Source organism: Podarcis raffonei, chromosome 17, assembly GCF_027172205.1.
Source record: "Podarcis raffonei isolate rPodRaf1 chromosome 17, rPodRaf1.pri, whole genome shotgun sequence".
In the NCBI taxonomy this organism is placed as follows: Eukaryota; Metazoa; Chordata; class Lepidosauria; order Squamata; family Lacertidae; genus Podarcis; species Podarcis raffonei.
Window position 1 is genome coordinate 33,494,631 of NC_070618.1, and position 17,013 is coordinate 33,511,643.

General features: G+C 47.6%; 1 protein-coding gene across 2 annotated transcripts in view; it reads right to left on the reverse strand.

The window, feature by feature from the left end:
• LOC128405175 (retinol dehydrogenase 8-like) overlaps window positions 1–16,973 on the reverse strand; it is a 28,884-nt gene extending 11,911 nt beyond the window's left edge. Inside the window, exons 1-5 of one of the 2 annotated variants that reach the window (XM_053371510.1) lie at window positions 16,592–16,973; window positions 12,018–12,122; window positions 10,649–10,810; window positions 7,275–7,454; window positions 2,360–2,453 (exon numbers count right to left, since the gene is read on the reverse strand). In XM_053371510.1, coding sequence (XP_053227485.1) covers window positions 2,360–2,453; window positions 7,275–7,454; window positions 10,649–10,810; window positions 12,018–12,114 — 533 coding nt within the window. In that variant the 5' untranslated portion in view covers window positions 12,115–12,122; window positions 16,592–16,973. The remainder of the gene's footprint in view (window positions 1–2,359; window positions 2,454–7,274; window positions 7,455–10,648; window positions 10,811–12,017; window positions 12,123–16,591) is intronic. The other variant, XM_053371509.1, reaches the window with a different exon arrangement.
• Between the last annotated feature and the right edge of the window lie 40 nt (window positions 16,974–17,013).

Sequence of the window (17,013 nt, forward strand, 5' to 3'; positions counted from 1 at the left end):
ACATGAATAACTTGCATCTGAGCAAAAGGGAGGACTGGCATAAGGGATGTGTACACACAGACAGACCTCCTAACCTAAGGATAGAGAGGAAGAAAGAGACCTCTCTATGTCCCTGCTCTTTGCCTGCTGTGGGCTGGATACACATGGAAACAAGTCCCAAAGAACTCAGTGGGATTTTCTTCCAACCAGATGTGTGTAGGATTGGGCATTAAAGAAATTTTTTTTCACCCACTAACCAGAAGCTTCCAGCATTTAAATAATGTCCCATGCTCCCTAGCACCTGTAGTTTGTTAAAACATCTCCTCTATATTCTAAGACCTTTTAGGAATTCCTCTAATAAATTTAAGAACTGTTGGATCAGACGCCCCCTGAAAGGCTGGAGGGCTCCTGCTGATCAAGCCTTTTCCGTTCCTTTTAAGCTTCCTGTCACTGCAGGGCAGATCTAGGTATCTGAACCATTTATGTAGACTTGCTTTTTGGATAGGCCTTTAATGAGTAGTGGTATGTTGATCCCTTTTAATGCTGACTCTTGGTCTTGCTTTTGCCTTTCTGTGCAGAATTTGTGCTGTTAAATTATCTCCAGTGGGAGATCAAACCTTGCTTTGGAAATCTAACAGGACTGAAGAATGGGCTGAGAACAACCATTTCAAAAAGTGGCATGTTGATTTCTGCACAAACATAAGGGACAGAAGTGTGAAGAATCACTGCGCTTTGCCATTAAAGGCCTGCAAAAGAAGTACACGGGACAGAATATTATGTACGAGGTTAAGTTATTATAAGAATCTTGGGGAAAGTTGTAAAATAAAACAAAAACTCTGCTAAAATTTTATGCAGTATGGGAATCAGAGAACAAACTATCAGAATGCTGAAAGAGAAGCCAATTCTTTTTTGGTGGGATGAGGAGAGGGGAACATGGGACTCATTAGTTAATTACTGCCCTGTGTTTTTAATTTATATCTTTTTGTGCGTGTGTAAATCAGGTTCCTCCTACCTGATGCCCTCTAGATCTTTTTGGGCTACGATTCCCATCATCCTTGATGGCACACGAGTGGCCAAAATTCTGGAACCCTTTAGGAAAAAGTGTACTTCCGAGGTTTGATGTCTCATAACACCACTTTCCTTGGAGTAATGCCATAAAATTATATATCAATGGAAAGATAATTTAACGAAGAATGTAATTCACCTGATAGGCTCTCTAAACACTCATGCTCATTGGCTACATTCAAACGAATGAAATCTACTACATATCAATCTACCGTATTTTTCGCTCTATAAGACGCACTTTTCCCCTCCTAAAAAGTAAGCGGAAATGTGTGTGCATTTTATGGAGCGAATGCAGGTGGGAGGCTCTGTCAGTGCTCCCTTTAAATAGCCGCGTGGAGCGTGTGTGCGGCTCTTGGGGGCTGCCCTTCTCCCTCCTCGGGGAAAAGCCCCCAAAAGCCGCACACACACTCCTTGCGCTCTTTAAAGGGAGTGTGGCTCTTGGGGGAGCCTTAGCTGCGCACAGCCTCTCCCAGGCAGGGTATGAAGGCTCCCCTTGACCGGGAGAGGCTGCGCATGGCTAAAGAGGAAGCCAGGACAGTGAGCGGGATCCCGCTGGCTGTTCTAGCTTCTGGCTTAGCCACGCGAAGCCTCCGCAGGGGAGCGGGAAGCCTTCATCCTGCTCCCCTGCGGAGGCTTCGCGCGGCTCTTGGGGGCTTTTCTGGGAGGTGGGGTGAAGGGACAGAGCGGCCGCGCTCCTTTTAAAGAGCACGTGGCTCTTGCAGAAGGAAAGCCAATAGGCTTGCTTTCGCTGAAGCCAGGAGGGCAAGAGGGATCGGTGCGCACCAATCCCGCTTGCTCTCCTGGCTTCAGGGGTAGCCCCGCAAAGCCTCCTGAGCGAAGATGGAGGAGCGCTCCCTCTTAGCTCAGGAGGCTTTGCATTCCTTTCTTATTTCTTGCTTTCCTCCCCTAAAAACTAGATGCGTACAATAGAGCGAAAAATACGGTAAGCAAGTTGTGCTTCCTTTTTCTGGTTATTTGGCTACAACTTTTGATAGAATACAGATAATTGAACAAACTTTGTTGCATTACATTCTTCATTAAATTATCTTTCCACTGATGTATAATTTTATGGCATTACTCCAAAATAAGAAATTATTTTTGGAGTAATACACTTTTCCCAAAAGGTTTCCACAATTTTGGCCACTAGTGTACATCTAAGGGGGCAAAAGGGCACAGACAACCGTGAGCGAGGCAAACCAATGAACTGATTCACCACGGCTGCTTCCTACCACACTACACTAACCTGGCTCACAGGAGTCTAGCTCAGTAGTAGGAGAACCCCAGCCATGATGTCTCACAATCCCATAATACTCACTTGACCCCAAATTTCAGGGCCTGCAGGGCCAAGCTCTCGCAGAAACCTTCCACAGCAAATTTGGAGGCAGAGTAGATGTCGTTGAAGAGGAGACCTAAAGGGAATGGAGTGTTGGCATAAGAGGTGTAAAATAATTGTGGAGAAAGATGGTTCCTCTGCATGTCCTCTTGCTCCAGAGTTGGGATGGGGGAACTGTGGGCCTTCCAGGTGTTGCTGAGCTGCAGCTCCCATCATCGCTGACCACTGGGCTATACTGCCTGGGCCCGATGCAACTTCTGGATGGTCGCAGGCTCCCCATCCCTGTTCTGGGCATGGGGGAACAATTGTAAGAAACACCACAACAAACACAAACCATTTGCCAGTCGGGAGCAGAGCTGCCAACATTTTTACTGCTCCAGCTCCTGTGCCTTTAACAATAGTGACAACACACAGAAGTAAAGCAGGGAAAGTTCTTTCCGGCATGGAAATAGCGATGGGAATCCAACATTTACTTGTATTTTTTATTTATTCATTACAGATTGCTTTTAAAAGCACAGGATCAGGGTTGGTGAAATAGGTGGCAACCCTAGTCAGAAATCATGGGCATAGCCAGAGGGGCAGCTACCCCCCCATCAAGTAAATAAATAAAAATACTTAACTAACTGACCAACTGTGTCACTGATAACTCAGTTCTGCCCCTCCAATAAATCTTGGCTATGCAGTGGCGTAGCGTGGGTTGTCAGCACCCGGGGCAAGGCAAGTAATTTGCGCCCCCTAACCCATGGATTTTAGCACTCGAGTCTCTTCCACTAGAGAGCTGCGAGTGCGAGCGCGCGCCCCCCCCCCCCGATGTTGCGCCCGGTGCGGCCGGCCCCCCTGCACCCCCCACGCTACGCCACTGTGGCTATGCTCATGGTCAGAATGTGGGAGTTTGCCCATTCCACACCCAGGGGAGGGAGGAAATAATCTTGCTAGCATAAAAGTCCCACCTCATTCATTAGGCCGATTAAGTAAAACAGCAGGAATAGGCAATTTATTTTATGAGCAGCAATTAAAAAGAAATTAGCTTGTTCAGGCAATAGGAAACAACAGCAAAGCAGACATCGCTTTTGCAAGGTATTCCACGATACCATCTGAGAGAACAACACGGAAAAGAAGGGTGGACTTTTAAAGGTTCAAAAAACGGCTTTTGGAAAAGAGCTAAAGGCTCCTATGCACGTATTAGAAATCTCTTTTATGTGATTTTACAGTAAGATGTATCCTACTCAGGAGTAATCATCAGCGGAAGGGGCTTCATTGCGTGACAGAACTGTTGGATAAATCTATGAACGATGTGTTAAATTTCTTTCTTGGTACCTCCTTGGGCTCAGAAAAGACCCCCCTCACCATGTATGCAATTGGAGGCCCGCTCCCCCTTCGTTGTGATCCCTTTTTCCTCCTGTGGACAAATTTTATTTGCAGAATTTGCCTTCACCTCTTTGCCCTATAGCAGGCCCATCCAAATCCCAAGAGACTGTGATCTACTCCCAGTATTAATAAACTGGCAGTGATCTATCTATTGTCATTGAGGATTGAGCAGAGTTGTTGACCCTTTGGGGGGGGGGGATTGAGCAGAGTTGTTGAGCCTTTTTTAAGGGTAGTGATGTATGGAAGTGAGAGCTGGACCGTAAAGAAGGCTGATCGCCGAAGAATTGATGCTTTCGAATTATGGTGCTGGAGGAGACTCTTGAGAGTCCCATGGACTGCAAGAAGATCCAAACCTATCCATTCTTAAAGGAAATCAGACCTGAGTGCTCACTGGAAGGACAGATCCTGAAGCTGAGGCTTTAATACTTTGGCCACCTCATGAGATGAGAAGACTCCCTAGAAAAGACCCTGATGCTGGGAAAGATTTATCATTTGCCCAATAACAAATGCTGGAAATGTAATGAAACTGAAGGTACCTTTTATCACCTTTGGTGGACATGCCCAAAAATTAAGGCTTTCTGGGAAAGGATTTATAATGAAATGAAAAAGGTGCTTAAATGCACTTTTGTGAAGAAACCAGAAGCCTTCCTCTTGGGCATGGTAGGCCAATTGGTGTCAAAGAAAGATAGGACGTTTTTTATGTATGCGACAACAGCAGCAAGAGTACTTTTAGCAAAGTACTGGAAGACACAAGAACTACCCACACTGGAAGAATGGCAGACGAAGGTGATTGACTACATGGGACTGGCTGAGATGACCGGCAGAATCCGCGACCAAGGGAAAGAGACGGTGGAAGAAGATTGGAAGAAATTTAAAGTTTACCTTAAGAACTGTTGTAAAATTAATGAGTGTTAAAATGTTTTGAGTAATGCAAAATAGAATTGCAGCGATAAACAATTGGACATGAGAAAAAGGATTTAAAGGAAGTGCTATAAGTAATTAAAACTAGGGGTTGCTGGAAAGATTTAAAACAGGGATGCAGAAAAAGGAGGTATGGGGAAGTCGTTGAAAGAAGGCTTAAGGAAAAGAAGGTTAAGAAATTATACGTGTTTATATGTTTGTTTGTTTTTGTATTGTTTTGTATTGTCTTTTAATATGTGTTGGAAAATTAATAAAAATTTATTAAAAAAAAAAAAAAGATTGAGGGCACAAGGAGAAGGGGACGACAGAGGACGGGATGGTTGGACAGTGTTCTTGAAGCTACCAGCATGAGTTTGACCAAACTGCGGGAGGCAGTGGAAGACAGAAGTGCCTGGCGTGCTCTGGTCCATGGGGTCACGAAGAGTCGGACATGACTAAACGACTAAACAACAACATAAATCACTCAACTGAAACTCTGTCGCTAACAAACGCATGCTGCGCTAGAACCAATTGCCGTATTCCCAATCTCCAACAGAAAACCCCCAAACACCGCCCACTGGATACGACAGAGGTGGGGTGGGGGCAGAGACATTCATTCCCCAGTTCTTTTAAGACCGCGATCAATAAGGATCCCACGATCAACCATGATCACCCGGGGATCTACCTGTTGATCGCAGTCGACTGGTTGGACATGTCTGCCCTATAGCAACAAAGGACCATAGCTCAGTGGGCAGAGAATATGCTTTGCATGCAGGTGACGCCAGGTTCCACCCCCAGCACCCGCAGGTAGGGCTGAGAAAGGTCCTGATCTGGAGAGATGCTGCCGGCCAGTGCAGGCAAAACTCAGCTAGATGCTTCCTGCACAGGCCCCTTCGGGCCATGTTCCAGGTCCATACTGTGTCACACTACTGTGATGGGATGATAAGGTGATCAGCATGGGGACAAGAAACTGGCCTCAGTTCATAGGCGGGAATTAGCTCTGATGGACCTTTTGTGTTCTGCCTGTGGCATTCACTGTGGTCCCAACAGGAGAGGAATGTGTGGAGAATGGAGGTTGCTTTGGCAGAACAATACAGTGGTACTTCTGGTTACGTACTTAATTCGTTCTGGAGGTCTGTTCTTAACCTGAAACTGTTCTTAACCTGAAGCACCACTTTAGCTAATGGAGCCTCCTGCTGCTGCTGTGCCACCGGAGCACGATTTATGTTCTCATGCTGAAGCAAAGTTCTTAACCTGAAGCACTATTTCTGGGTTAGCGGAGTCTGTAACCTGAAGCGTCTGTAACCCAAGGTATCACTGTACAGGACAACCAGCTCATCTAAAGATTACAGTGGTACCTCGGGTTAAGAACTTTGCTTCAGGATGAGAACAGAAATCATGCTCCGGCGGCGCAGCGGCAGCAGGAGGCCCCATTAGCTAAAGTGATGCTTCAGGTTAAGAACAGTTTCAGGTTAAGAACGGACCTCCAGAATGAATTAAGTACGTAACCAGAGGTACCACTGTACTGTTAGGCAGATGTTTGTATTCTCCTAAAGTGAAAGAGAGAGAACAGAAGGGTGGCTTGCTGGGCATTATGGGGAATACCATTCAAAGGCTGTAGGAGGTTATTTAAAAATGGCTTGAGGTAGGGAATGATGAATTTATTATGGTCACAGACAAGAAATACGGACATATACAGCAATAGAGAACATGTATACATACATGTATTATGATTATGATTATGATTATTATTACTGCACCCCACCCATCTGGCTGGGTTTCCCCAGCCACTCTGGGTCGCTCAAAGCATGTATCAGAACATACTAAAACAACAAACATTAAAACTTCCCTAAACAGGGATGCCTTCAGATGTCTTCTAAAAGCCAGATAGTTTATTTCCTTGACATCTGAAGAGAGGGTGTTCCACAGGGCAGGAGCCACTACAGAGAAGACCCTCTGCCTGGTTCCCTGTAACCTCACTTCTCACAGTGAGGGAACCAGCAGAAAATCCTCGGGGGAGGACCTCAGGCACTATAAGCTAGTGTGCGGTAAATAATACAGATATAAAACAATTAAAATATATAGGTTAAGACCTTAGCTGCTAATTTAAAATATGCATATTAAGACATTGGCCATTAGATTCATTCAGAGCTCGTCTCCCTAGTTTTATAGCAGCAGCACAGAATGTGGCCATCTCTGGTTCCATGACCTCTATTAGATATTTTAATTAGTGGTCACCCGATCTGCTTGGGGTTCATTGCATAACTGGAGTGATAAATATCGAAGTAGGGAGAGATCGGAGGAAAGGCCAAGGAGCAGTTGACAGACCATGTGCTTTGTCCGCAGAAGGTTCCAGGTATATTCATCCTGGCAACACCATAAAAAAAATCAAGGGGACTGGGAAAGACCCGAGAGCCACTCTCAGTCAGAGCAGACAAGTGTCTTATGTTCCAAAGGGGAGAAATGAACTCTTATTTTGAAGGCTTTCGAAATAGAAGGAATCTACCACTGCCCTGCGTCTTCCTTCCTCCAGAGGTCACCTCACCATCATCCTGTTGGTCAAACAACATTTGCTACCCAAATGCTCCGCATTAGAGTCGCGCCCCCCCACCTTCTGGCTGAGCCTCACCTTGCAAGCCCAGGACGCTGCTCATCACGACGACATGTCCCTGTCGTCGGCGCTTCATGCCAGGGAAGACTTCTTGGATAAGGCGCACCAAGCCAAAGAAATTGGTATCAAAGAGCTGCTGCATTGAGGCCATGCTCTGGCTTTCGACCGGTCCAATCATGCCTAAACCAGCATTGTTCACTGCAAGGGGAAGCAGTCAGTTAGCAATAGAGAACAGGCAAAGTGGTGCTTTTCAGAGATTATTCTTATAATAAATAATAATAATAATAATAATAATAATAATTATTATTATTATTATTATTATTATTATTTATACCCCACCCATCTGGCTGTGTTTCCCCAGTCACTCTGGGCGGCTCCCAACAGAATATTAAAAACACGATAAACCATCAAACATTAAAAATTTCCCTAAACAGGCCTACCTTCAGATGTCTTCTAAAAGTCAGATTGCTGTTTATTTCCTTGCATTGGTGCTGACCTTTAAAGCCCTAAACGGCCTCGGTCCAGTATACCTGAAGGAGTGCCTCCATCTCCATCGTTCTTCCCGGACACTGAGGTCCAGTGCTGAGGGCCTTCTGGCGGTTCCCTCACTGCGAAAAGCCAAGTTATACAGGGAACCAGGCAGAGGTAGTGGCACCCACCCTGTGGAACGCCCTCCCACCAGATGTCCAAGGGAAAAACAACTATCAGACTTTTAGAAGACATCTGCAGGCAGCCCTCTTTAGGGAAGTTTTTAATGTTTGAAGTTTTATTCTGTTTTTAGTGTTCTGCTGGAAGCCTCCCAGAGTGGCTGGGGAGACCCGGCCAGATGGGCGGGGTATAAATAAATTATTATTATTATTATTATTATTATTATTATTATTATTATTCCTTGACATCTGATGGGAGGGCGTTCCACAGGGTGGGCGCTACAACCGAGAAGGCCCTCTGCCTGGTTCCCTGAAACCTCACTTCTCACAGTGAGGGAACCACCAGAAGGCCCTCAGTGCTGGACTTCAGTGTCCGGGCTGAACGATGGGGGGTGGAGATGCTCCTTCAGGTATATTGGGCCGAGGATATCCTTGCTGGAGGAGTCTTCCATCAGCGGAGATAATGAAAGGATGGCATTCATTCTGCCATTTACCTTCTACCAGCCTCTAGATACTGTACAGCTGGATACCTGGTTTAGCAACCAGTTGCTCCTTGAAGGGCTAATGTCCCACAGTTTGAGCTACAAGGCTCCTGCTGAAACACACCACTTCCAGCTGAGAATTCCTGTGACCGTCTGGGCCTGTTGCAATGTTGCGCTCACAGGGTTTATGCTCACGGGCTTGCCTGCTTCACCGTGAGCACAGATTACATCTTGCCCCATCCGCATTCAACCTGCTTGCAAAGGCTTTCACAATAGGGTGGAGCCCCACAACCTGTACGTTTAATGAAGCGCTCATGCAAGTGTTTTTTGCGTGAGGAAAAAAGGCACCCTGGATTGCTTCAGCTCCAGACTGTGCCTGCCAAATGAGCCATGAGAATTGGCGTAATCTTTACTCCGTACAGTGGTTTAATGAAGTGGCTTAATCCACAGTGGATAATATGAGATACTTGTGGGGTCCAAGTCCAATCCAGAGTGAGGATGACTATTTAGCCACGGCCGGCTGGGCCCAGCATTACACAGGCCCATCTGTGCCGAAACAAAATCACGATTGTATAGCCTAGCAGGTCTTGTGAGAAAAGAGACACTGCCCATTTCGCAGCAGGAGGCAGCTACCTGTTATCTGTTATACAGGCATTTATTATAGCACACTGACCAATAAGAGAAAACGCAAAGTGTAAAATAGAAAACCAAGGCTTCAAGAAAACCAAATTATAAAAAATGACAAGGTAAGGTCAAACGGTCATAGCAGATCCAAGAGACAACGACATTCAGGCAATCAGCCATCAGCTCAGAAATAAATTTACTGAGAAGATACCGTATTTTTCGCCCCATAGGACGCACTTTTCCCCCTCCAAAAATGAAGGGGAAATGTGTGTGCTATGGGGCGAATGCAGGCTTTCGCTGAAACCTGGAGAGCGAGAGGGGTCGGTGTGCACCGACCCCTCTCGCTCTCCAGGCTTGCGGAGAGTTGCCTGCATGCTGAAGGCTCCCGCGCCTTGCAGAGAGTTGCCTGTTCTGGGGGCTGGGGTCGGGAAAAGCTCAGGCTTCCCCCGCCCCAGCCCCACGCCTGGTGGGGAAATAATATTTTCCCCCTTTATTCCCCCCCAAAAAAAACTAGGTGCGCCTTATGGGACGGTGCGTCCTATAGGGCGAAAAATACGGTACTTAAAAGAATTTCTAGATACCAACCGGGAATCAATCTCATTAAAAAAATGCATAATGATTCTCTGATAACATGATTTAGAAAAAGAACACACAGGAGATCTTTCCCACCTCATAGGAATTATATCTAGCTATAAAACAAACTTTTAAGAGATTCGCCATCTAAGATCTTTGAAAGCCAAATGTTCAAATGGCCCAATAAAACAGCTCTACTCTATTTAGGTCTTGATGAAGCATTCAAATAAAGGCATATAATTGTTAAAAGCAGATCAAGTCAGGCTTAAACAGCATGGCTTACGTGGTCCGCTAGCTAATGCATGTAGCTGCCACACTCTCATATCCTTTATTCTCTGTTTACCCAAAGATTTGGCTTGCTCTACTTCCACTGTCAGCAGATAAGAGGAGAAAAGCCAACAATGTAATTTCTCCCCATTAAGCTCACTTTTCCACAAAGGCCAAGAGGGTTAACCAGCACCTGTTGAGCCAAAGACCTGAAGGAGGCAAAGGAGCAAATTTGGGGCTAATAAATAACAAAACCTACCCATACCATGCTACTGAATGAGGTAAGACCAGCTTCTAAATTAAGAATATCAATAGAAACACATTTGGGTAGGTAAAAGGTAAAGGTAAAGGACCTCTGGCCGTTTAGGTCCAGTCAAAGGTGATTATGGGGTTGCGATGCTCATCTCACTTTTAGGCCGAGGTAGCCGGCATTTGTCCACAGACAGCTTTCCGGGTCAATTGGCCAGCATGACTAAACTGCTTCTGGCGCAACAGAACACCATGATGGAAACCAGAGCGCACGGAAATGCCTTTTACTTTTCCACTGCAGCAGTACCTATTTATCTACTTGCACTAGCGTGCTTTCGAACCGCTAGGTTGGCAGGAGCTGGCACAGAGCAAGGGAAGCTCACCCTGTCGCGGGGATTCGAACCACCGACCTTCCAATCAGCAAGCCCAAGAGGCTCAGTGGTTTAGACCACAGCACCACCCACAATTAGGTGCGCCTCTAAGGGTTGAATTCCTTCTTTTAAAAGTCCTCAAAACCAATACTGAGGCTGCAGGGGAACAGTTTTCCTACCAAGCACATCCACCCTGCGCTGGGGGATGGTGTCCACACAGCGTCGGATCGATTCCTCGCTGGTCACATCCATCTCCTTGATTTCCAAAGTCTTCTCCAGCACAGGCCCTGCATGCTTCACCAGTTCTTGACTCTTCTCCAAATTCCTCATGGTGGCAATAACTAGGGAGAGAGGGGAAAGAGTTACAAGACACCACTGGGATATTGAGGGTGAGGGGTGAGTTCTTTCAGAAATACTCAAGGCTGTGGGGTTTGACGGGGGTCATGCACCAACTGGAGTTAGTACTCCAAGATACTCCTCTGTTAGGAAAGGCAATCTAACAATGCTCAAAGGTGTTCAGGATATCAAACAATAACTGTAGCATCCAAGGCCATGTTCCACTTCAGGCTGCAGGTGCAAGACTGAATGCCTAATGTCTCCACAAAAGTGGAAGGGGCAGAAGCCAAAGACCTGCACACGTGAGTTTTACTCACTGCATATAGGAAAACTACCATATTTTTCGCTCTATAGGATGCACTTTCCCCCCTCCAAAAATGAAGGGTAAATGTTTGTGCATCCTATGGAGCGAATGCAGGCTCCTTGGCTTCAGCGAAAGCAACGCGAAGCCTCCAAAGCACAGAGGGAGCGCTCCCTCCGCGCTCCGGAGGTTACGCGTTGCTTTTGCTGAAGCCTGGAGAGAGAGAGGGGTCGGTGCGCACCAACCCCTCTCGCTCTCCAGGCTTCAGGGATAGCCGCCTGAAGCCTTTGGAGCGCAGCGGGACCTCGCGCTGCGCTCCAAAGGCTTTGGGGTTAGCTGTGCAAAGCCTCCGCAAGGCAGCGGTGTGAAGGCACCCCGCTGCCCTGCGGAGGCTTGAAAGGCTGTCCCCAAAGCCAGAACAGAGACACGGAGCGCTGCGCAGCGTCTCGCTGTTCTAGCTTGGGGATGCCGGGGCTTTATGGGGAAACCCCGGGCTTCCCCCTTCAGCCCCGACACTGATTTGATTCAGAATATTTTTTACTTGTTTTCCTCCTCTAAAAACTAGGTGCATCCTTTGCTCGGGTGCGTCCTATAGAGCGAAAAATACGGGTAACTTGTCAGGAAGAAAACAAGCCTAGGACTTGACAGGGAAATGGCTTTTTAACCCAGTCTTTTTAACCCACCCGCTTTATATACTCTTACACCAGTGCCAAAGTTTTGCTTGTTTAAACTGCAGTTGCCTCTGAGACATCCACACCTCATTGTAGAACCTGAAAAGCACCTCTGGGTGCAAAGCCGGCAGTAGGCTCATGAATGAAGAATGGGATCCATTGCTCTGATTCTTCCAAGGAGCTGCACTGTTCCCTCCCCGCTCCCTACCAACTGGTCCCTGGATCCAGGCAGCTCCTCACCTCGGAATCGCTTCAGCTCGTCTCTGGCCAGACGCACTGCCAGGGCGAGGCCAATGCCGGAAGAGCAGCCTGTCACGAGTACATTTCGAACGGCCATCTTACTGCCTGCGGAAGGGAGAGGAGAAAATCAGAGGAAATCCTGAGGAAGTGCGGGGAGAACCATGGTATACGGTTCAAAGGATGTTAGGATTGGATCTCTTCACTCTGACAGTTTCTGGAAGCTCTGTGGTGGAGAGAGATCAAACTGTCCCAACTCAAATGCCGCCTCTGCCAGGAATGTTTTAAGTGCTCTGAACACTTAAAAGACAGGTCCATGCTAAGTATTATTGTGGGCTAGGCTGGAAGCAATACAGGTCTGATGACGTGCCGGCCACAGTCTTACCTACAACACCAAATATTGGACCACGGGATAGAGAGGAAATCACAACACTTGTGACTAGGTGAAAAGACGACAGAGCTTCCAGAAGTTTCTGGTGTCAAGGACTGGCTCAAGGTCATTCCCCCTAAAACAGGGGAAGCCAACACAGTGCCCTTCAGCTGTTGCTGGATTATATACTATCCAGGATTTGACAGGGAGATATTTGAATAAGAGAGGCAGCGTTTTCTCCCCCCTAACCCCCCTAAACTTGTTTTCAAGACGCCTTGCAAAGCCACAGAACCCTGTGTAACAGATATCACCATGAAAATTGGTACATACATTTAGGGCACAATAATCCTTTAAGGCTTCAAACATTAACTCCTTCCCCACACCCATTTTACGGAGCAGAAAGGCGTGCAAAATATATTGCAGTTCGGTATCTGAATTACTTATTTATTAAATTTATACACAGCCCTTCACCTCAAGATCACGAGGTGGTTTACAATATTAAAAACACAAAAATGCATAGCATCATAACAAACGGAAACAATAACCCCTGCCCCCCAATTTAAAAGGCCATAGATTGTTTAATTTTCCAAAGGCCTGGGAGAAGAGCATCGCTTTTGCTGGCACATAAAGATATGTGATGAAGGCACCAGGTGAGCCTTCCGGGGGAGAGTGTTCCACAAGCAGGGATCCACACAGAAAAAGAGGCCCCGCAAACAAGGTGCTTTAAATATGTACGCTGCACATTTTCCTGAAAGCAAGCCCCACTGAACAAAGTGTGACATCCAAGTTATCCTAAATAATGCTGGAGCTGTTTACCGCAAACAGTTCTGAGTCTACTGTCACTAGGTACCACTTTCTGCGCCAAACTGGGGATGGGTGGCCAGTAGTCATAACCCTTGCTCTGTCTGATTTGCCAACAGAGCAGCCTGGGCAGAACCAGCGAGAGAGTCTGGTAACTTTTGACACCCCCAGAGACTCACTTTCCACCGCTGGTGGACTGAGGGTGTAGAAGCCAGAGCACATCAGCTTTCTTCCTGTTTTACCCTTTTAAAATAACCAATAGATTCCTCCTCTGCTTGTGAGCCTCTTCTCTCCTTCTTCAAAGTGGAAATCAGATTATTACTCTAACATTACTTCAGAGAGCTCTATAATCCATTTACAAACGGTGTGCATTGCTCTTAGTAAAACGACCCTGCCTATATTCCGTACAGCATAAAAGACAAGTGCTGAACTAGACCAAACACAGCTTTGGGTCGTCCCTGGAGCCTGCCTCTCACGCCAGTCTGGCTGCTCCTTCGTCACCCTTACCCAGTCCATTTTTCCACAACTCTCTCTATCCTCGTAGCGCACATTTTCAGCTGGGATTATTAATGCTGTATTTAAACAGTACCCCTTAAATAAGAAAACAGGGGGCTATTATATACTTTACATGCTGAGTCAGAGTTCCAAGGCCTAAAATGCTGCTGTGACTTGTTCAAGCTCCCACATGGAGTTTCAGACTAACCTGAGATGTGTCTGAGCTAGTTTTCCATTGCAGATCAGGTCAGTGGTCATCGGAAATATCTCCAGAGCGCTTTAGCTGCCTGCACCGGCGACATGCAGCATATGGTGTGCTGTTACCACTCAAGACACATTCCCCTGCTTCATCCTTCAGCATTACAGAAGAGGGTTTGGAAATAAAGCTGCCAGATCAAGGACCAGGACCGGTCTCTTTGCACACAGCCTGGTTCAACAGGTGAGGCTCGCTGGGTGGGAGGAGTCTGTGTGGTCTTCTCCAATCTAGCTGGGTATGGGGTCTTTTCCACAGGACCTCCTGATGTGATTGTCCTCCAGATACCTGCTGGACTACAATTCACATCACACCTAACCACTGGTCAAGCTTTATGAGGAACAGTTGAGGGAGTTGGGTACTGTTTAGCCTGGAGAAGACTGAGAGCTGTATGATAGCCATCTTTAAATATCTGAAGGGCTGTCACACAGAAGGTGGAACAAGCTTAGTTTTCTGCTGCTCCATAGGGTAAGACCCAAACCAATGGATTCAAATTGTACGAATCATATAGAATAAGAGGGTAAGAGCTGTTTGACAGTGGAATAAACTCCCTGGGAAGGTGGGGCATTCTCCTTCATTAAGAAGTTTTTAAAGAGGAGAAGAAGAAGAGTTTGGATTTGATATCCTGCTTTATCACTACCTGAAGGAGTCTCAAAGTGGCTAACATTCTCCTTTCCCTTCCTCCCCCACAACAAACACTCTGTGGGGTGAGTGAGGCTGAGAGACTTCAGAGAAGTGTGACCAGCCCAAGGTCACCCAGCAGCTGCATGTGGAGGAGCGGAGACACGAACCCGGTTCCCCAGATTACGAGTCTACCACTCTTAACCACTACACCACACTGGCTCTTTAAACAGAGATTGGATGGCCATCTGCCAGGGATTCTTTAGCAGTGATTCCTGAACTGCAGGGGGTTGGACTAGATGACCCATGGGGTACCTTCCAACCCTGCAGTTCTATTCTTCAAATCTATGAGATCTGGGCAAAAACAAGATGCTAAGGCACAAGTGCTCAGGGGAGAAACAGTACCCAGCAAACAGAAGTGTATGATGAGGGGTGGTCCAAGACTGCAATTGGGTTACAAAACCCTCCCTGCCCTTCCCAACTGCATATTTGTTGGTGTATGTATTGCAACGAAAAGAAAACAGGCTTTGTGTCATCATGCCTTAGAGCTACTTGTACAAAACAAAGCCTTGGCCTGGAGAAAATGTGGAGGCACCTCGATGTCCCTTGAGACAGCCCAAATTATATTCAGGCTTGCTAACTCACAATTTCTTAATTACACGGACATCAACTGCTGCAGATATGCCATCTGCTGCGATTCAAAGCTTGGATGTAGGAGTACACAACCTAAAATTCACATTCTTTATAATTTGAATGAATATAGGCTTTATTTACAGCCCATTGACCGTCAGTAGAAAGTTACAGAACATGAAATACATAAGATTGTTAAAAGGAGGGAGACCTGGGTAAGCAATCGGGGCTTGTCTGAAGGAAATTAAAACATTTAGAAATGTTGCAACTTGCTTAGCAATTTAAAGCAAAACATGACTTCTCCAATAAAATGGTCAACGGAGACTCAAGACTGTCCTTGCAAAACATGCCCACAAAAAGTGGCCTGGACTGTGGCACTTTGTAGGCTCCTGGTGGTACAGATATATCAATGCTTATTTTGATGCACACCCATACTTTATGAATACTGGTAATTTCTGGCATTGAGTAGCATGCTGAAGAGTGACTTGTCCCCCCAAAGAAATGCTAGCTAGAGCACAGTAGGGGATGGTCTCCCAGTGTTGTGGGTGCATCATGCGGGGTGCCCTGTTTACTTGGGAGTAAAAGATATCCAGACCCTTATTCCGAAGTGCAGCATGGAGGTGCACTGTTAAAAGTGTGTGCCACGAGTTAGGGATCATGCAGTGAGGAGCCTCCCAGTCACAGGATGCATGGTGTGATGCAGCCCAAAACTTATTTTGGGGTGCAGCAGCACAAAAGCTTAAGATCCCCTCTCAAGCAGCTCGTGCATCCCTGTGCAGAAGGGACCCCAGCAGCCTATGAAAGTTCACGCCGTAATAAACGGAAAGGTGCCGCATTGCCCTTTGTTCTTTTCGTTGCTACCCGTCTGTGGAAACTGTGTAGGCAGATAAGCAAGTGGAAATCGGAAACCGGCCTCGGCCTGCCTCGTTCTCCAGGGGCTCCTGTGCAGCTACAGGTTCTCTTTTCCAGGCCCGGGCAAGGAGAGTGATGGGGAAAGCTCCTTGCAAACAGCAGCTCAGAAGACACCGGAGGAGCCCCGCCACCTGGCAACCCAGCGCCGCGCCAGCCAGCCGGCAAGCAGCAGGCGGCGGCGGCGGCAGGGCGATTACTGGCCACGTCATGGGGGATTACAGGGTGTCCTCACCGAGCGGAAAAGGCCGAGGAAAAAAAGGCGGGGGGGACCTTCCAGCCTAGCGGTCACCCCGGATAAATCCACGCTGGGGCGCGGACGCAACAGCCGCAAGCTCTTTATCTGCTACCTCTCCAAGGCGCGCACGCAGCCCGGGGCTATGCAAGCCACAGCCGGCTGCAGCCCGGCCGTGCCTTGGAGAAGGCGGGGGGTACCTCCTGGCTGGGAGATTTCCTGCGCCATGCTGCTGCCCACCCCGCCGCCGGGCACCTACCTACCTCTCGCGCCCCTCTTTACGCACGATCCCTCGTTGAGAGAGGTGAGGAGAGAGACACAACAACAAAAAATATGACCCAAGCGCCCACCTCTCCAAAAGCGCAGAAGCGGGCGCTCGCCCGCGCACCAGCCAAGCCTCTCGCCTCCGGAGTCAGCCGCCCCTCGCTCACTTCCCCAAATTCAGCCTCAAGCCCGGCGATCGAAGGACAAGCGAGCCCGCCCCGAGCCGGAGGACGCCGGGCGTTGTAGTCCCGTCCTCCCCGGCGAGGTCCGGCTCCTCCTCCTCCTCCCTGTCGCCGCCCCGCCTTCCCCGGGCGAGGAAAGGGAGGCTGCGCCGCGCTCGGAGCGCAGCCTGTTGGTAACTTAGGAAGGCGATTAGAGAGCGAAATCGCGGAGGAGGAGCGGACGAGCCCGAGAGCTCCGC